The sequence below is a fragment of the Dendropsophus ebraccatus genome, chromosome 9 (genome assembly GCF_027789765.1).
Source record: "Dendropsophus ebraccatus isolate aDenEbr1 chromosome 9, aDenEbr1.pat, whole genome shotgun sequence".
NCBI classification, from domain to species: Eukaryota; Metazoa; Chordata; class Amphibia; order Anura; family Hylidae; genus Dendropsophus; species Dendropsophus ebraccatus.
The window spans coordinates 88,596,062-88,610,553 of NC_091462.1; the positions used below are offsets into that span (position 1 = coordinate 88,596,062).

The window sequence follows — 14,492 nt, forward strand, 5'->3', positions numbered from 1 at the left end:
AGTTGTATGCAAACATGCAGCACATGTCTACATCATAAGCCTGGTGTATGGATGATAAACTAACAGCTGGCTGAGGCTTATGTCATACATGTAACCATTATGATTAGAGACCATGAACAAAACAATATGTTTCCAAACACTACATAACATCAGTCACCTGTCCCACAGATAATGCAACTTTGTTCAGAAGGGGGATAGATTGGGGGATACTCTTCAACCAGCGAAGTCTAAGGAGTCCTCAGTTTTTACCAAAGCCCACTGCAAGGTAGGAGGGGCCTAGCTGCGGGAAACTCCTAGGTCACTACTCTCAACAAAGGTCCCATGGTGACCGCTAACTGAAGGGAATGAAGGAATACTGGAGCCCCGGACCAGACATACTACTGTTACTGCCAAACTTCTATGTTACTATGAACACGTCACTCAGAGACTGACACTGACTGACACTTTAAATACATGAAAACAAGCATGCGTCTGCCATTAGAAGAACCCCAATCACACAGAAAGCCGGCTCAGCACAGGACAGAATGCTAAGAACGCTGAGAAGGAGAAGGACAGATACCGCTAAATGCCCGGACTGCAGCGTGACCTGCAGCAAGTACGGGATAGCAGGCACAGCCACAATACAGATCTGTAGTTTACACTTACATTAGGACTGCATTTGCATCTACAACATGCAAGAAAATATGGATAATCATATGTATGAAAAACACAGGAATAACATAGAGCAAAAGAGATAATTTAGGTGCAAAATACTGACATACATACCCAATGGAATACAGAAAAAATTATCCATATTCCCTCCAAAATTTCAGCATTTTAATATGTTAGGACTAGAGATGAGCGAACCGGGTTCGGGTTCGAGTCCATCCGAACCCAAACGTTCGGCATTTGATTAGCGGTGGCTGCTGAAGTTTGATAAAGCCCTAAGGCTATGTGGAAAACATGGGTATAGTCATTGGCTGTATCCATGTTTTCCAGACAACCTTAGAGCTTTATCCAAGTTCAGCAGCCCCAGCTAATCAAATACCGAACGTTCGGGTTCGGATGGACTCAAACCTGAACCCGGTTCGCTCATCTCTAGTTAGGACAGTTTTTTATATGAGGATAGTTTCACCCAAGTGTAATATGAAGGCATTCCCGCACAGTATTATGGTTGAATGTTCCAGCCTGACTATAGATATAAGGACCTGTATAGATGACTATGATGCTGTTAGTTTGGATCATAAGACTCATGGTCAGACTGGGACATTCAGCTCTAAGGGCCCTATTCCACCAGACGATTATCGTTCGCATAATCGTTAACGATTTACGATCTCAAACGCCCACTATTGCGAAAGACCTGAAAACGTTCACTCTTTTCAATGGAACGATAATCATTACTTATGATCGTATTTACGATCGTTTTTTCTTCGCTATTTGTTCGCTATTGCGTTCGTATCTACTGTGAACGACCGAACAATGTCTTATTCAATGCGAACGATTTGCAAACGTTTTGCGAACAAGCAACGATAAAAATAGGTCCAGGTCTTATAAAGCGATCAACGATTTCTCGTTCGGTAGTTTATCGTTAACGGCTATTCAAACGAACGATTATCGTTTAGATTTGAACGATTTAACGATAATCTGAACGATAATCGTCCGGTGGAATAGGGCCCTAAGACAGATGCAGGAATACATTATGCTAATGTGGAACTAGCCATATCATTCTGGAAAGTGAACTGTCCAGCTAAATGTCTAGTATTGAAGTAATACAAATAAATACATATTATAAGGACCCAAAGCAATAAATACCTGGAGGAATATCAGCATTGGCACTATTTGGTCGCCACATCAATGCTTTCATGTTAGCGTTCTTCTTTTCTTTTTCTTCCTCTTTAATACCCTGAAAATTAGAGTTAATATGCTGGCTTATGCACCACAAGAAATATACAGAAATATGCAGTGTGAGGAAGTTTCCATTTGTTTTCAGGCTGGCAGTGAATCAGCATTGCTATATTACGTAGTCTTTGTAGGCACATGTATAACATATATACAGCGATAACATGCTACCAACCATTCTAGCAAGTGTCAGAGCTGTTGGTTTTGGAGGTGGAAGTTTTTTTGGCTTCTGTTTCTCTTTTTGATATGAGACCACCGGTGCGTTATCTGGGGTCTGGTCTTCATTTTTATTCCCTGCACGGTATTTTAATGATTCTACCAGGTAGGCGCACTGCAAAAGAAAATACAAATAACTGAAACAATATTTTTTAGTGTGACAGTAATGTATAAATCACATCTGCACCATTTTTTCCAAACAGAAACTATAACACAGTGCAACATCTCTCTCTTTCCAGCCTATGTGAGTTGCCCTCCAAAGTTTCTCCCCCCCCAAGATCTCACTGATGTTTAAAAATGTTGTTACACATGCCTGTACATACCTTTTTAGAGTAATTAACAGCTTTCTCCATCTCAGAAACAAGGGCGCTTATGTCATCACTTTCAATCACACCTGTAAGATGGTACAAAAATGTTGAAAAAAAGTTCAGTGAAAACTTTTTTTCTGGAGAGTTTCCTGATACTAGACATTCGACCTATGTATATGGAAGTCTCTGACGTCTGCCACCATATAGACCTAAAGTGGCATTTGTTGCCCATAGACTTTAACAGTAATTTTTTTTTTTTCCCGGATACAGTAGAAATGCATAACACCCTGACAGAGGCTAAAAACATACATGTTCCATTAGGTGAATGGGGCACTATGCAAACATTAGTTAAACTGGTTACAATAAGTGTAACTCCTGCAGGTGGAAAGTACTGACACTCTATGCTTTCCCATCCACTGTTCTCTGTTTCCCATGACAGAAGTTTTTTTTAAAGTTGAGAAAATGCAAAACCTTGCAACGTCAAAGACGATATAAGTTTCCTATTGGTAGAATACAAGTGAGCGATAAGGTATGTAAAAAAATACATTTTTGATCAGCCATTATTTAGTGTCTATGGCCAAATGTAACGTATATACAGTATATCTCAATAATTCTTAAAGGGGTACTCCAGCAGGGGGGCACTTTTTTGCTGGGACCGGGGAGGAGGGGGCCGAGGGAAAAGATGTCCACTCACCTCCCCGATTCCAGCGACGTCTCAGGTCCGCTCAGCCACTCAGTGAAGGAGGCGGGATCCGTTTCAAGTCCGCTTAGATCCCGCCTCCTTCACTGGGTGGCTGAGCGGACCTGAGACGTCACGTCTTGGGCCCGCGTCAGACACCCGGAAGCGTCTGGGAACTGGGCACCGGAGCGCCGTGATGCGGGACCCGCCGCTGCAACCGGGGAGGTGAGTGGACTTCTTTTCCCTCGGCCACCTCCTCCCCGGTCCAAGCAAAAAAGTGCCCCCCCCTGCCGGAGTACCCCTTTAAGTTCTTAAGAAATTAAAAACAGAAGATCTGTACTGAAGCATTGGAAGGAACTGGTCACAGTATATCTATATTCCAAACATAATTTGGGGTGTTTTTTTTCTTTTAAATCAACTGGTGCCAGAAAGTGCCAGATATCTGTTATTTACTTATATTGAAAAATCTCTGACCTTATCAGCTTCTGTGTGTCCTGTAGGAAGTGCTGTATTCTTTCCAGTCTGGAGAACAGGAAAAGTTTACTATGGGGATTTGCTACTTCTCTAGACAGTTCCTGACACGGACACAGTGATGTTTTTTGGTTAGGGACCTGCACGTTGGTACATGAGGCAATATGATTTGATCGAATTATATAATAACTTCAGATGTTTATTTTGATCGTAGCTGAACAAGCTTTCATGTCAACCATGGGTGCGATGTGCAGCCATTCCTGTCTTTTTGCCTGTGCATACAGCAGCTGATAAGTACTGGAAGACTTGACATTTTTTAAAAGAAGTAAATTGCTCATAACCCCCCCCCCCCCCGCGCCAAAAAAAGGCTGTTTCTTCATTAAAATCTGATATAAATATTCATTCTCTTTTGATATTCTCACCGCAATTATTACTTAATATTACCATCATTCTGATGTGTTAATATAAAGATTAGACAAGAGAAACTGAGTAATAGTTATTGTACCATGCTATTCCTTTTTATTGCATAGTGATATAGTCGTTTAATAATACAGTACCTGCTTACCTGTGTCATTAAACCAGTGAAACCTTCCACCAGTGACATGGGCTAGTTCCTGTAATACATGAGCTGTGTCGCTTTTGTCATTGTCACTGTCTTCAGAGGTTGTAAAAAAGCAGACATGGAGCTGTAGGCAACATCCGGACACTGCCTCAGACAAGTAGGCATGAACTGTATTCTGTAAAGAGAAGTTTTGCGTGCAGTTAAAGCGCACCTGTCATTAAAAGCTTTTGAAATAATAATAATAATAATAATAATAATAATTTTTATTTATATAACAGATATACAGAGATCTACATATAATTATCCATACATGAGGAGTGAGGTCCCTGCTCGCATGCATGAGCTTACAGCCTATTAGGAGGGGGTGCGAGACAAAATGGCAGAGGGGCAAAGTCCTTCCTTTTTAGCATGGTCCAGCCATCTTTATAAATAAGGCAGTGCAGTTTAAGGTGGGTAAACCAGTCACCAACCAATGCCTGCCTGCTACAGGTCTAAGTGCTTGAATGCCTGGCGTATATATTTGGGGGAGTCACCAACCAATGCCTGCCTGCTACAGGTTTAAGTGCTTGAATGCCTAGCATATGTATTGGGGGAGGGAGGGGGGGGTCAATTTAGGGAACCTGGTATGCCTGTTTGAACAGATGTGTTTTGAGGGCACGTTTGAAGCTTTGTGTATTGGAGGTGAGTCTGACAGTCTTGGGTAACGCATTGCGTAGAACTGGTGCAGCTCGGGTGAAGTCCTGGAGACGGGAGTGTGAGGTGCGCATTAACGTGGTTGTTAGTCTTAAGTTGTTAGAGGAGCGTAAGGCACGGGTAGAGCGGTATACAGAGATGAGGGAGGAGATATAGGGAGGTGCAACACTGTGGAGAGCCTTGTGGGTGAGCAGGAGGAGTTTATATTGAATCCTGTGTTAAATAGGGAGCCAATGTAATGACTGGCACAGGGGGGAGGCATCTGTATAGCGGCTGGACAGGGAGATGAGCCTGTCATCAGGCATGTCAAAAGTTATTGACTGCAAGGGATCTCACAACTGAGACCCACTGTGATCAGGAGATATAGTTGGGGGGAGAGCACAGCAGCGCGATTCGGTCCCCAACTGTATCTCCTTATCAGCTAATTCCGACAAGATAAGTCTATGAGGCTACATTGTCTGAATTAGCGAGCAGCTGCTATATCTCCTGATCCCAGATGGTCTCAGCAATAAGACCCACTGCGATCAATAACTTTTGACTTACCTATATGGCGAGAGGTCCTATCAGTTTTATACACCTACACATGGTTTGTTCTCCTAAAGAGACAGAAATAGAGAAATACAAATACTATGCCCACCCCAAGTCTAATGATTTGTGCCACAATTATTGCTATATTAATTTGATTTGTGCCACAGTAATAGCTAGCTGACACATGCTCAGGACCCCCAATTCTTAGGTGAAATTCATCTGTATCTGTCAGGACTGTGACTTACCATTTCCTGATCTGGAATACCACTAGTAAATAAGTACATCCCCTGAGATTCCTTATCAATAAAGTTGCACTCTATTGCTTGTTTAATGGCACCAAGAATGTTCCTGCTGCCCTCACACTCCAAGCTGAGCACCCACCTGGAAAAGAAGACAATAGCTTACTAATAATAATTCATTCACTATAACATAACCCTTAAGTGACCTATAGAATACATTACATATAAACAATATAACCAGATTAACAAGTTTTTTGGATAGAGTCAGTGATTATATTTTATACAGATGTTGCTTGCTTATGCTGGGTTTACACGCAGCGATAATTCGCCCGATTGTAGGATGAACGATTTCATAATAACAATTTATTTTTTTAACGATCAGCGTTTAGACGGAACGATATATCGTACGGAAAAATCGTTTTGCGATTGCTTAAGCCTATCTCGCACATAGGTTAAATCGGTAAACGACTGTTTACACGGAACGATCTGCGTCTCCGCTAGCAGACAAGCATTGTGTGTCCATCAAAGGTAGAGTGGGTGTAACATGACACACGCCTCTCTCTGATGCTCTTGGACCACATTAAAAAGTGTTGTTTTTTTCTGGGGGGGAAATAAAGCCATGAAGAACATAGACCAAGGAATTTAATGCATCAGTGCAACAATGGATAGCACACTGTGCGGTTTGCATGGGAGTATATTTGAATTTTTTTTTTTTATGAATATAGGGTTGGTGGCTTGATACCCAGTGTCATCCTACTGCAAATCTTTAGAAACCCACTGGAAATTTTTCTGAATATCTTGAGCATGTGTCGTAAAGGGTGATATCAAAGCGAGAAGCTAGACACATATACTAGTAACCTACATGCTTATGGTGAATGGACTATGCAGGGGATGATACCCTTTATCTCATTGTTTTATCCTAAATTCCCACACATGGCTGGACTTTCCGGTTGCCAACCTTTAATTTTTATTATTTTCTAAGTTTTGTGACTGTTCGGACGATAATCATTTTGTGTAATAGAAGGCAACGATCAGCCGACATGAACGATGTCGGCTGATTGTTGCAGTTGTTTGTCTTTCAAACTACTCATACAGCAACGATTTGCTGATGTCGCTCTGTGGAATAGGAGCGGTGGCAGTAAACCGCTGCTACATGCCATGGGCTTCCCGGACGATCAGCGATCACCCGGGCAGCCCTCCCACACCTCCTGCGCCCTCCCCCAGGCTGTCACCCACTTGCTGCCGCGTGTAAAAGCGGGGAACAAGGAGCAAACGAACGCTGTCAGTCGTCCCATGGGATAAGCGCCTTTAAGAATATAAAAAAAGAAACAAAAATGTGCCAACTTACATAATGATGCCTAATTGGATTATTGTGTGCAGGTGTAACTGTATAATAAATGTTGGAGCCCCACGTGGCGCTATTTTTTAATATCTCTTTTTTCGTTTATTGTAAAATCAATAAAAATTATCCGATTTTAAAAAACACAGCACACTGTCAGCGGGTCAAAGGGCTTACAGCCTGTGACTGATTCACTTTAAGGAACCTACTTCCATGCCCTCTGCAGATTTTCAGACGTTGTAGGAACCATTCCTTCCTTCCAAAAGCGTATGGCACTGCCAAATCTGCAAGATATAAAACAGTAATCAAGAAGTTCAATAAAAGACTCATTTATTGCTTCCCACATTGCAGAGAAGGCATATGGCTGAAACCATGCCCCCATCATATACCAATAGTTGTGCAATGTTGTGTGGCTATTGCCGAGTGCATGGGGGATGGTTTCGGCCGCATGTGTTCTCTGTTATGTGGTAATGTGACCTAAGTGGTAATAAATGAAGCTTGTATTGAAGTTGGACTTTGCCAATATTCTATACTAATAGAAGTTAGTATTGCCAATATTCCTTCATATTCTCCCTCTTGTCTTCTCCTGTACAACGACAGCTACACAGCTTATTCACATGAACATACCTATAAGGAAACTTTACATTTCAGAGCTGTGAATGCTTTTTTCCCCCAACCATGTGAAAATCACAAATGCAAGGTTGCTTGGCACTTTCCCCCCCAAATGGAATGGAATGCAATGGAGACATTGCACAAGACTACTATAGAAAAATACTGCAGATACACCATCACGTGTCAGTAAGTTAGACAGACCTTCTACTGGGAAGTAATAACCAAGCTAAGGGGGGGGGGGGGGAAGGGGGTCTCAAGTCACTTTCCAACAAGCCACAGTCAAGTATGACATGACTTGAAAATGCCCAAGCAAGGTATTCATCCACAGACAGCTGTTTCAGGGTATTTGCCCCTCAGCAGTGTGGAGCAGGATCCTCGCTCGTGGGAGCAAAGCCAAGTAAGGGCATTCAAAACAATGATGGTTAACTTAATAGAGATAAACCAGTACACAGCGGAGACACCATCACATGTATCTCTACCCAAGGGAATCTAGGAACATTGCCCCCTGAGAAGACAAATATGCACTAGCGAGAATCCTGCTCCCCACTAATGAGGGGCAATACCCTAAAACAGATGTTTGTGGATGGATACCTTGCTTGGGTATTTCCCAAGTCATGGGGCTGTGGCTTGTTGGAAGGTGGTTTGCTTGACTGGAGACGCCCCTTGGCTTAGTTGTTCCTTCCCAGTAGAAGGTCTGGCAAGCTCACTGATGTTGAGAAACATGTGATGGTGTCTCCGCAGTATTTTTGCATATTTGTCTTCCTAGGGGGCGATGTTCCTAGATTCACTGACGTTGAGAAAAACGTGATGGTGTCTCCGCTGTGTTTTGGTTAATCTCTATGAGGTCAACCATCAGTTCTTTGATTGCACTACAACATTTACACAATTCACATCTGATTTTCAGCCATGTAGTCCTATTCTTATTAATTGCTCCAGGAACATGCTGCTATGACCTATCTGTATTATAGGTGATCCACTGTTCTGAACAGACCCGGGGAAGGGGAATGTGGATGGAAAATTCATAACTGCTTGTAGCAATGTATTTTATTGTTCTAATTTATAGAAAAGTGATTTTGCAGGTGAAGTTAGGATGAAACTGAAGATAAAAAGACATCATAACTTACACTATAATGTTAAATAAATCCTTATTTGCTATCTGTTCTTCCAGTAAAAGTCGCAGGGAATGCTGAATATGTATAATGTGCAAGGCGTTCTCAAGGGATAAATCCACAAGCAGCACCACCCTTTAAAGGAAAAAGGATTATAGAAACCAATGTACAATGACAGTACACATAGGATAAGTTTACACAACATATTATTTCTTTAATAAACAACAGTATAAAATATACTGAGCTCTATGTGTTGCTCACATCTTAGGTTTTAGCAACACAAAACTCACAGTGTCTTTATGACAGATGTTTCCCTTTCTTAGGCAAAAGTACATAAGGAACCTCTCCTCTAAATCTTTTTTTGAGGTGTCACTGTTGTTTTTTTCCTTTTTTTTTGCAGAAATCAATAGTCCAGGCGATTTTAAAGGGGTACTCCACCGTGGGGGCAGTTTTTCCTGGGACCGGGGAGGAGGTGGCCGAAGGAAAAAAAGGCGTCCACTCCACCTCCCCCAAGACGTCTCAGGTCCGCTCAGCCACTCAGTGAAGGAGACGGGATCCGTTTCAAGTCCGATCAGATCCCGCCTCCTTCACTGAGTGGCTGAGCGGACCTGAGACGTCACGTCTCAGGCCCGCGTCAGACACCCAGAAGCGGCCGGGAACCGGGCACCGGAGCGCCGGGATGCGGGACCCACCGCTGGAACCGGGGAGGTGAGTGGACGTCTTTTCCCTCGGCCACCTTCTCCCCGTTCCCAGCGAAAAACTGCCCCCACGCTGGAGTACCCCTTTAAGAAACTTTGTATTTGGGTTTATTAGGCAAATATGCCATTATCTGCATTCAAAAAGACTTTCCCCAGCCCCCCCCCCCCTCCTCTCTCTTATTCACTGCTCATTATCAGGAAATCTCGACTCTTTTACATCAGTCGTGCCCTGTGTAACCTACGGAGAGGGGAAGGGGGAGGAAGGAGATTAGTCGCCAGCAGAGAGCAAAGGATTACACAGCGGGACCTGTGTGAAAGCCTTTATTCAGAGGTCAGAGAGGTGAGTGCTGACTTCAGAGGAGAGAGCCTGGTGATGTCCTGTTTTGGTGCCTTATCTCCCTCCACCCCTCCCCTCTCCATAAGAGAACCATGAAGACAGGGGGGAGACCTTCAAACAGCTTTTTCATGATAAAAATGCATTTTTCAGCTAACAAACCCACTACAAAGTTTCTTAAAATCGCCTGTACTATTGATTTCTGCAAAAAAAATTTAAACAACAGTGACACTTTAAGTAAAATTTGCTTGGATGTGTCAACATACCCTTACAATAATTCTTGTCAAATGATGAAAAAGGCAGCACTGCATAGGGCTCATAGGGCTATTCTTGCTGTCCAATCTAACACAACTGCTGAGGGAGCGGCCAATGGCAATGTGGACATAATAAAAGGCAGTGAAAGCTCTACACTGAGGGTACTATTACACCAAGCAATTTTTCAACGATTAACGATAAACGATCTTAAACGACCGCTAAGGCAAACGACCCGAAATCGTTCGCCCAATTACATGGAACGATGATTGTTATTTATGATCGTTCTTGCGGTCGTTTAGTCGTCGGTATTGCGTACATTTCAGCTGCAAATTCTTATTCCACCGAACAATGTGCGAATGATGTTCGGACGATGTGTGAACAATCTAACGATAAAAATAGGTCCGGATCCTATTAAACGATCAACGATTTCTCGTTGGTCGTTTAATCGTTGCCTGCTATTACATGAAACGATTATCGTTCAAATCCGAATGATTTAACGATTTTTCGAACGATAATCGTTCCGTGTAATACCAGCCTAAACCTCTACACTAAAAGAGTCTGGCTTTAACAAAATATAACGTTCTGCAAAATTTTCACCTTTTTTCACACACGGTTCCCCACAGTTTTCTGCTTCCCTTTGTGAGCCAGTCTATTCTTTTCTCATAGGTCCGCGTCACCTTGGCTAACTGTTTCTTTATATCAGACAGAAAGAGAAAAGCAAAACATATACATATATTCTGCGTATATTATGATAATGATCGGTACATTTTTGCTCATGACTACTACTTTTACTCATCGCTACCTCTTTGAAATGACAATGCCATTGATATAACTCTGACTATAGGGATAAATATGGGTTATGATATGATATCCCTGATGTAAGTGTTGGACGATGGTAACTGCAGCTGACTACAGTCAGCCAGAGACCTGACATCTACAAATCTGATCAATTATATTATGCGTGTCCGTATGGTTAGAACGATCATTCGAACATATTCGAACTTGGGAACGTACGCAACCGCTTAATTTACACTTTTCAGCTGACAATCTGTACACATGTGCGTAACTCTAGACCGAAACGTATGCAATATGTACACAATGCATATGCAACTGCGTAATTTACGCGTTGCACCTGATAATCTGTTCGCAAGTGTGTAGACCAAAATGTACGCTTTTACTGTATGTTTGTTATTTGTTCATGAATAGAGATAAGCGAACCTGGAGCATGCTGGAGTCGATACGAACCCGAACTTTCGGCATTTGATTAGCGGTGGCTGCTGAACTTGGATAAAGCCCTAAAGCTATGTGGAAAACATTACCTGGTATTCATAAAGCACTGGGGGATCAACATGAATGTTTTTTACAGTCCCATCATGCCATTCAAACTGCATCATTGCCCGCTAAAAAAAAAAAAAAAAAAAAAATTAAGTAAAGATAGAAAGGTAGATAGATGTAAAATAGGGCACATTTTGAGGTGTTAGGACACACCCTTTATTGCTAACATGAAAAAGTTGAGCTGAGAAATGTAAACATGTTTCTTCATAAAAGACCAGCTGTACACTACTGTACGCTCTATTACATAGTATATATAGAAATACACTAAAAAGTAAGCCATTAAGTTAATATAGTGACCAGGTTTTTTCTGTTAATGTCAAGTTATACATATTGGGGGAGATTTATGAAAGGGTGTAAATATACACCTGGTGTAAACTGCCCCCAGCAACCAATCAAAGCGCCTCTTATATTTTACCAGAGCTGAAAGCTGAGCTGTGATTGGATGCTGTGGGCAGTTTACACCAGTGTATATTTACACCCTTTCATAAATCTCCCCCATTGACTGCTCTTACATGCAGGGCTACTGGCTCAGGCTACTGCTTGTGATCCTGAATTACAGACAGGACAGCAACTTGTCACTTTCAATAGTGGTAAATCCAGGTGAAACCCACAATTATCAGTAAGTTGCAAGCGTTAGTGGTGAAACCGGTAGTGTCAGGTGTAAGAGATCCCACTTTTTTCTTTGTAATGTTCCCTATGTGAGTGGAAGAAAGAGTGGATTGCAGATGGAGTTCTTGACTGTTTTGTCTTGTAATTGCTGTAAAATAAAGGGGAACTATCAGTAGGTTAGACGAATCTAACCGATGGAGGCGCTGAGGATGAGGGTATCCTTCATCTTCGGAGCTGTTCCCATGATGTTTATTCTAAAATCCTCTGCCCGGTAAGCTGTTAGGAGCACTGTGGGGTGAGGCTACGGCCCAGTGCTCCTAATAGCTGACCTATCGGAGGATTTCAGAATAAACATCATGGGAACGTCGCTGAGGATGAAGGTAACAGACATACCTTTATCCTTATTGCCCCATGCCCACTAGGGAGCTATCAGCAGGTTAGATTCATCTAACCTGCTGATAGTTCACCTTTAAAGGGGTTATCCAGGCTTAGAAAAACATGGCCACTTTCTTCCAGCAACAGCATCACCCCTGTCCTCAGTTTGGGTGTGGGTTTTACAACTCAGTTCCACATAAGTGAATGGAGCTGAATTGTAATACCACACACACAATCTGAGGACAGGAGTGGTGCTGTTTCTAAAAGAAAGCAGCTATGCTTTTTCTAATCCTGGATAACCCCTTTAATACAACTACTAAAATTAATAAAATCTTTTTACTACACTGTGAATTACCATGCATGTTATTACCACATATTGCCACAGTTTTGCTATGCAGGTTTTGGCCATGTGGCTGCTCTATGTGAAACAATTTGAAAGAACCTGATTCAGCTGTAATATCCGAAAGGCTCTGATGACAGTCTCCTTATCTCTAAGCAGGTAATCACTCATTCACTCATCTTACATGCCCCGGCACACGTGCCATGGTGTGAATACCTACACTGTCATTGAGAAAGTGACTAACTAATGTAATCTTTTAAGAGGATACATTGTTGAAATACATCAAGCAAAAAGCCATCAGTGATGGCTTTATCATATACAGTACGTTATGGCAGTACTATTATGTAACTTTATTTGTACAATAATTGCATTATCACATACAGTATGTATAATCACATACAGTAAGCATAATAAATCCTAGAAACCTATCTCAGACAGTATCGCCCCAAAATGCATCCATCCAATATGCAGTGGCCGGTATTCAAATGGGGAACGATTGGTCCCGAGCATGCTCAGGTAACCATCATCTCTAATTATCACCCAAGAATGTCTAAGGGCCATATTCCACGGGATCGATAATTGGCCGAATTCGGACGATTATCACTCTGTGGAATAGAGAAAATGATCAGCCAATGATCATGTCAGGTAACGATGTCCCTGCAGCCCTTGCTTAACGATCATCGGGGCCGTGGAATAGGCCCAGTAAACGAGCGCAGATTTAGCAGATTGGCGCTCGTTTACATCGTTCCTTGGCCCGTGGAATAGGTCCCTAAAGCCGGGTTCACACTACGTTTTTGCAATTAGGTTTTTTTTTCCATCCGGTTTTTGCAAAAAAAACGGATGCATGTGTGTGCATCCGTTAACCGTTTTGACCTGTTTTTCCATTGAATTACATTATTAAAAAAAAGGGATCAAAACGGATCCGTCTTTTTTAACGGAGACAAAAATTAGGTCGACTACGTTTTTGTGTAGCACCCCATGAACTCAGCCTACATGTATTTGCTGGAGAGTCTCCTAAAAGGTTTAGACAAGTTAACATGATTGATGGCCTTTAAAGGAGAAGTCTGGCTGTATGAAAGATCCCACAGACAGCAGTGGCAGGGGAGAGGAAAACAAGCAGTCTATACTTACCTCTCCCTGTGCCGTGTTGTGCAGTGTGACCAGCCCCGGGACCCCCACTGGAAGGCCCCCCCCCCCACGAGGTGTGATGATGTCATGACTCGGGGGAAAATGCCTGTACTGGCTGATGGACAGCCCCCTCAGCCAATCATTGACTGGAGTAGCACCCCACGAGGTGTGATGTCATGACTCGGGGGAAAATGCCTGTCCTGGCTGATGGACAGCCCCCCTCAGCCAATCATTGACTGGAGTAGCACCCCACGAGGTGTGATGTCATGACTCGGGGGAAAATGCCTGTCCTGGCTGATGGACAGCCCCCTCAGCCAATCAATAACTGGAGTAGCACCCCATGAACAGGGTCATAACATCGGCTCAGGTGGATATCCTGGAGCCCGGTGGGGATCCCCGAGCGGCGATCCATCACAGCAGAGGCACGGGAGAGTTTAGTTGGTGAGGTTTGCTATTTTCCCCACTGCCCCTGGGACTATATTTGTCCCGGGCATATCAGTACTGAGCTACACTGAACAAGAGCATTCTGCTTATTGTGCCTGTTCAACTGGCTAGTGTCACTTTTTAACTTTCTTTTAGTGGTACATCATATAAGAAATAAAAAAAATAAAAAAACTCATTAAACAATTTTCTGATGATACATTTCCTTTAAACTGCACCTCTTTGTAGAGGCAATAACAGATATATAAGCTTATTATTATTATTGTTTGCTCAGAAGACTTTATCCTATTACATTAGAGAAAGGTAGATGTTAAATACAGGAAGGAAAGAGGGTCACTTTCTT

The 14,492-nt window shown here is 42.5% G+C and overlaps 1 protein-coding gene across 4 annotated transcripts in view; it reads right to left on the reverse strand.

Annotated features, from left to right (window-relative positions):
- Nucleotides 1-14,492, reverse strand: part of VWA3A (von Willebrand factor A domain containing 3A) — a 64,746-nt gene that overhangs the window by 18,660 nt on the left and 31,594 nt on the right. For all 4 annotated transcript variants that reach the window (XM_069981985.1, XM_069981986.1, XM_069981987.1 and 1 more), the window contains exons 15-23: nucleotides 11,241-11,321; nucleotides 10,519-10,613; nucleotides 8,650-8,769; nucleotides 7,123-7,197; nucleotides 5,581-5,716; nucleotides 4,118-4,289; nucleotides 2,418-2,488; nucleotides 2,054-2,209; nucleotides 1,792-1,882 (exon numbers count right to left, since the gene is read on the reverse strand). In XM_069981985.1, the coding sequence (XP_069838086.1) occupies nucleotides 1,792-1,882; nucleotides 2,054-2,209; nucleotides 2,418-2,488; nucleotides 4,118-4,289; nucleotides 5,581-5,716; nucleotides 7,123-7,197; nucleotides 8,650-8,769; nucleotides 10,519-10,613; nucleotides 11,241-11,321 (997 nt within the window). The remainder of the gene's footprint in view (nucleotides 1-1,791; nucleotides 1,883-2,053; nucleotides 2,210-2,417; nucleotides 2,489-4,117; nucleotides 4,290-5,580; nucleotides 5,717-7,122; nucleotides 7,198-8,649; nucleotides 8,770-10,518; nucleotides 10,614-11,240; nucleotides 11,322-14,492) is intronic.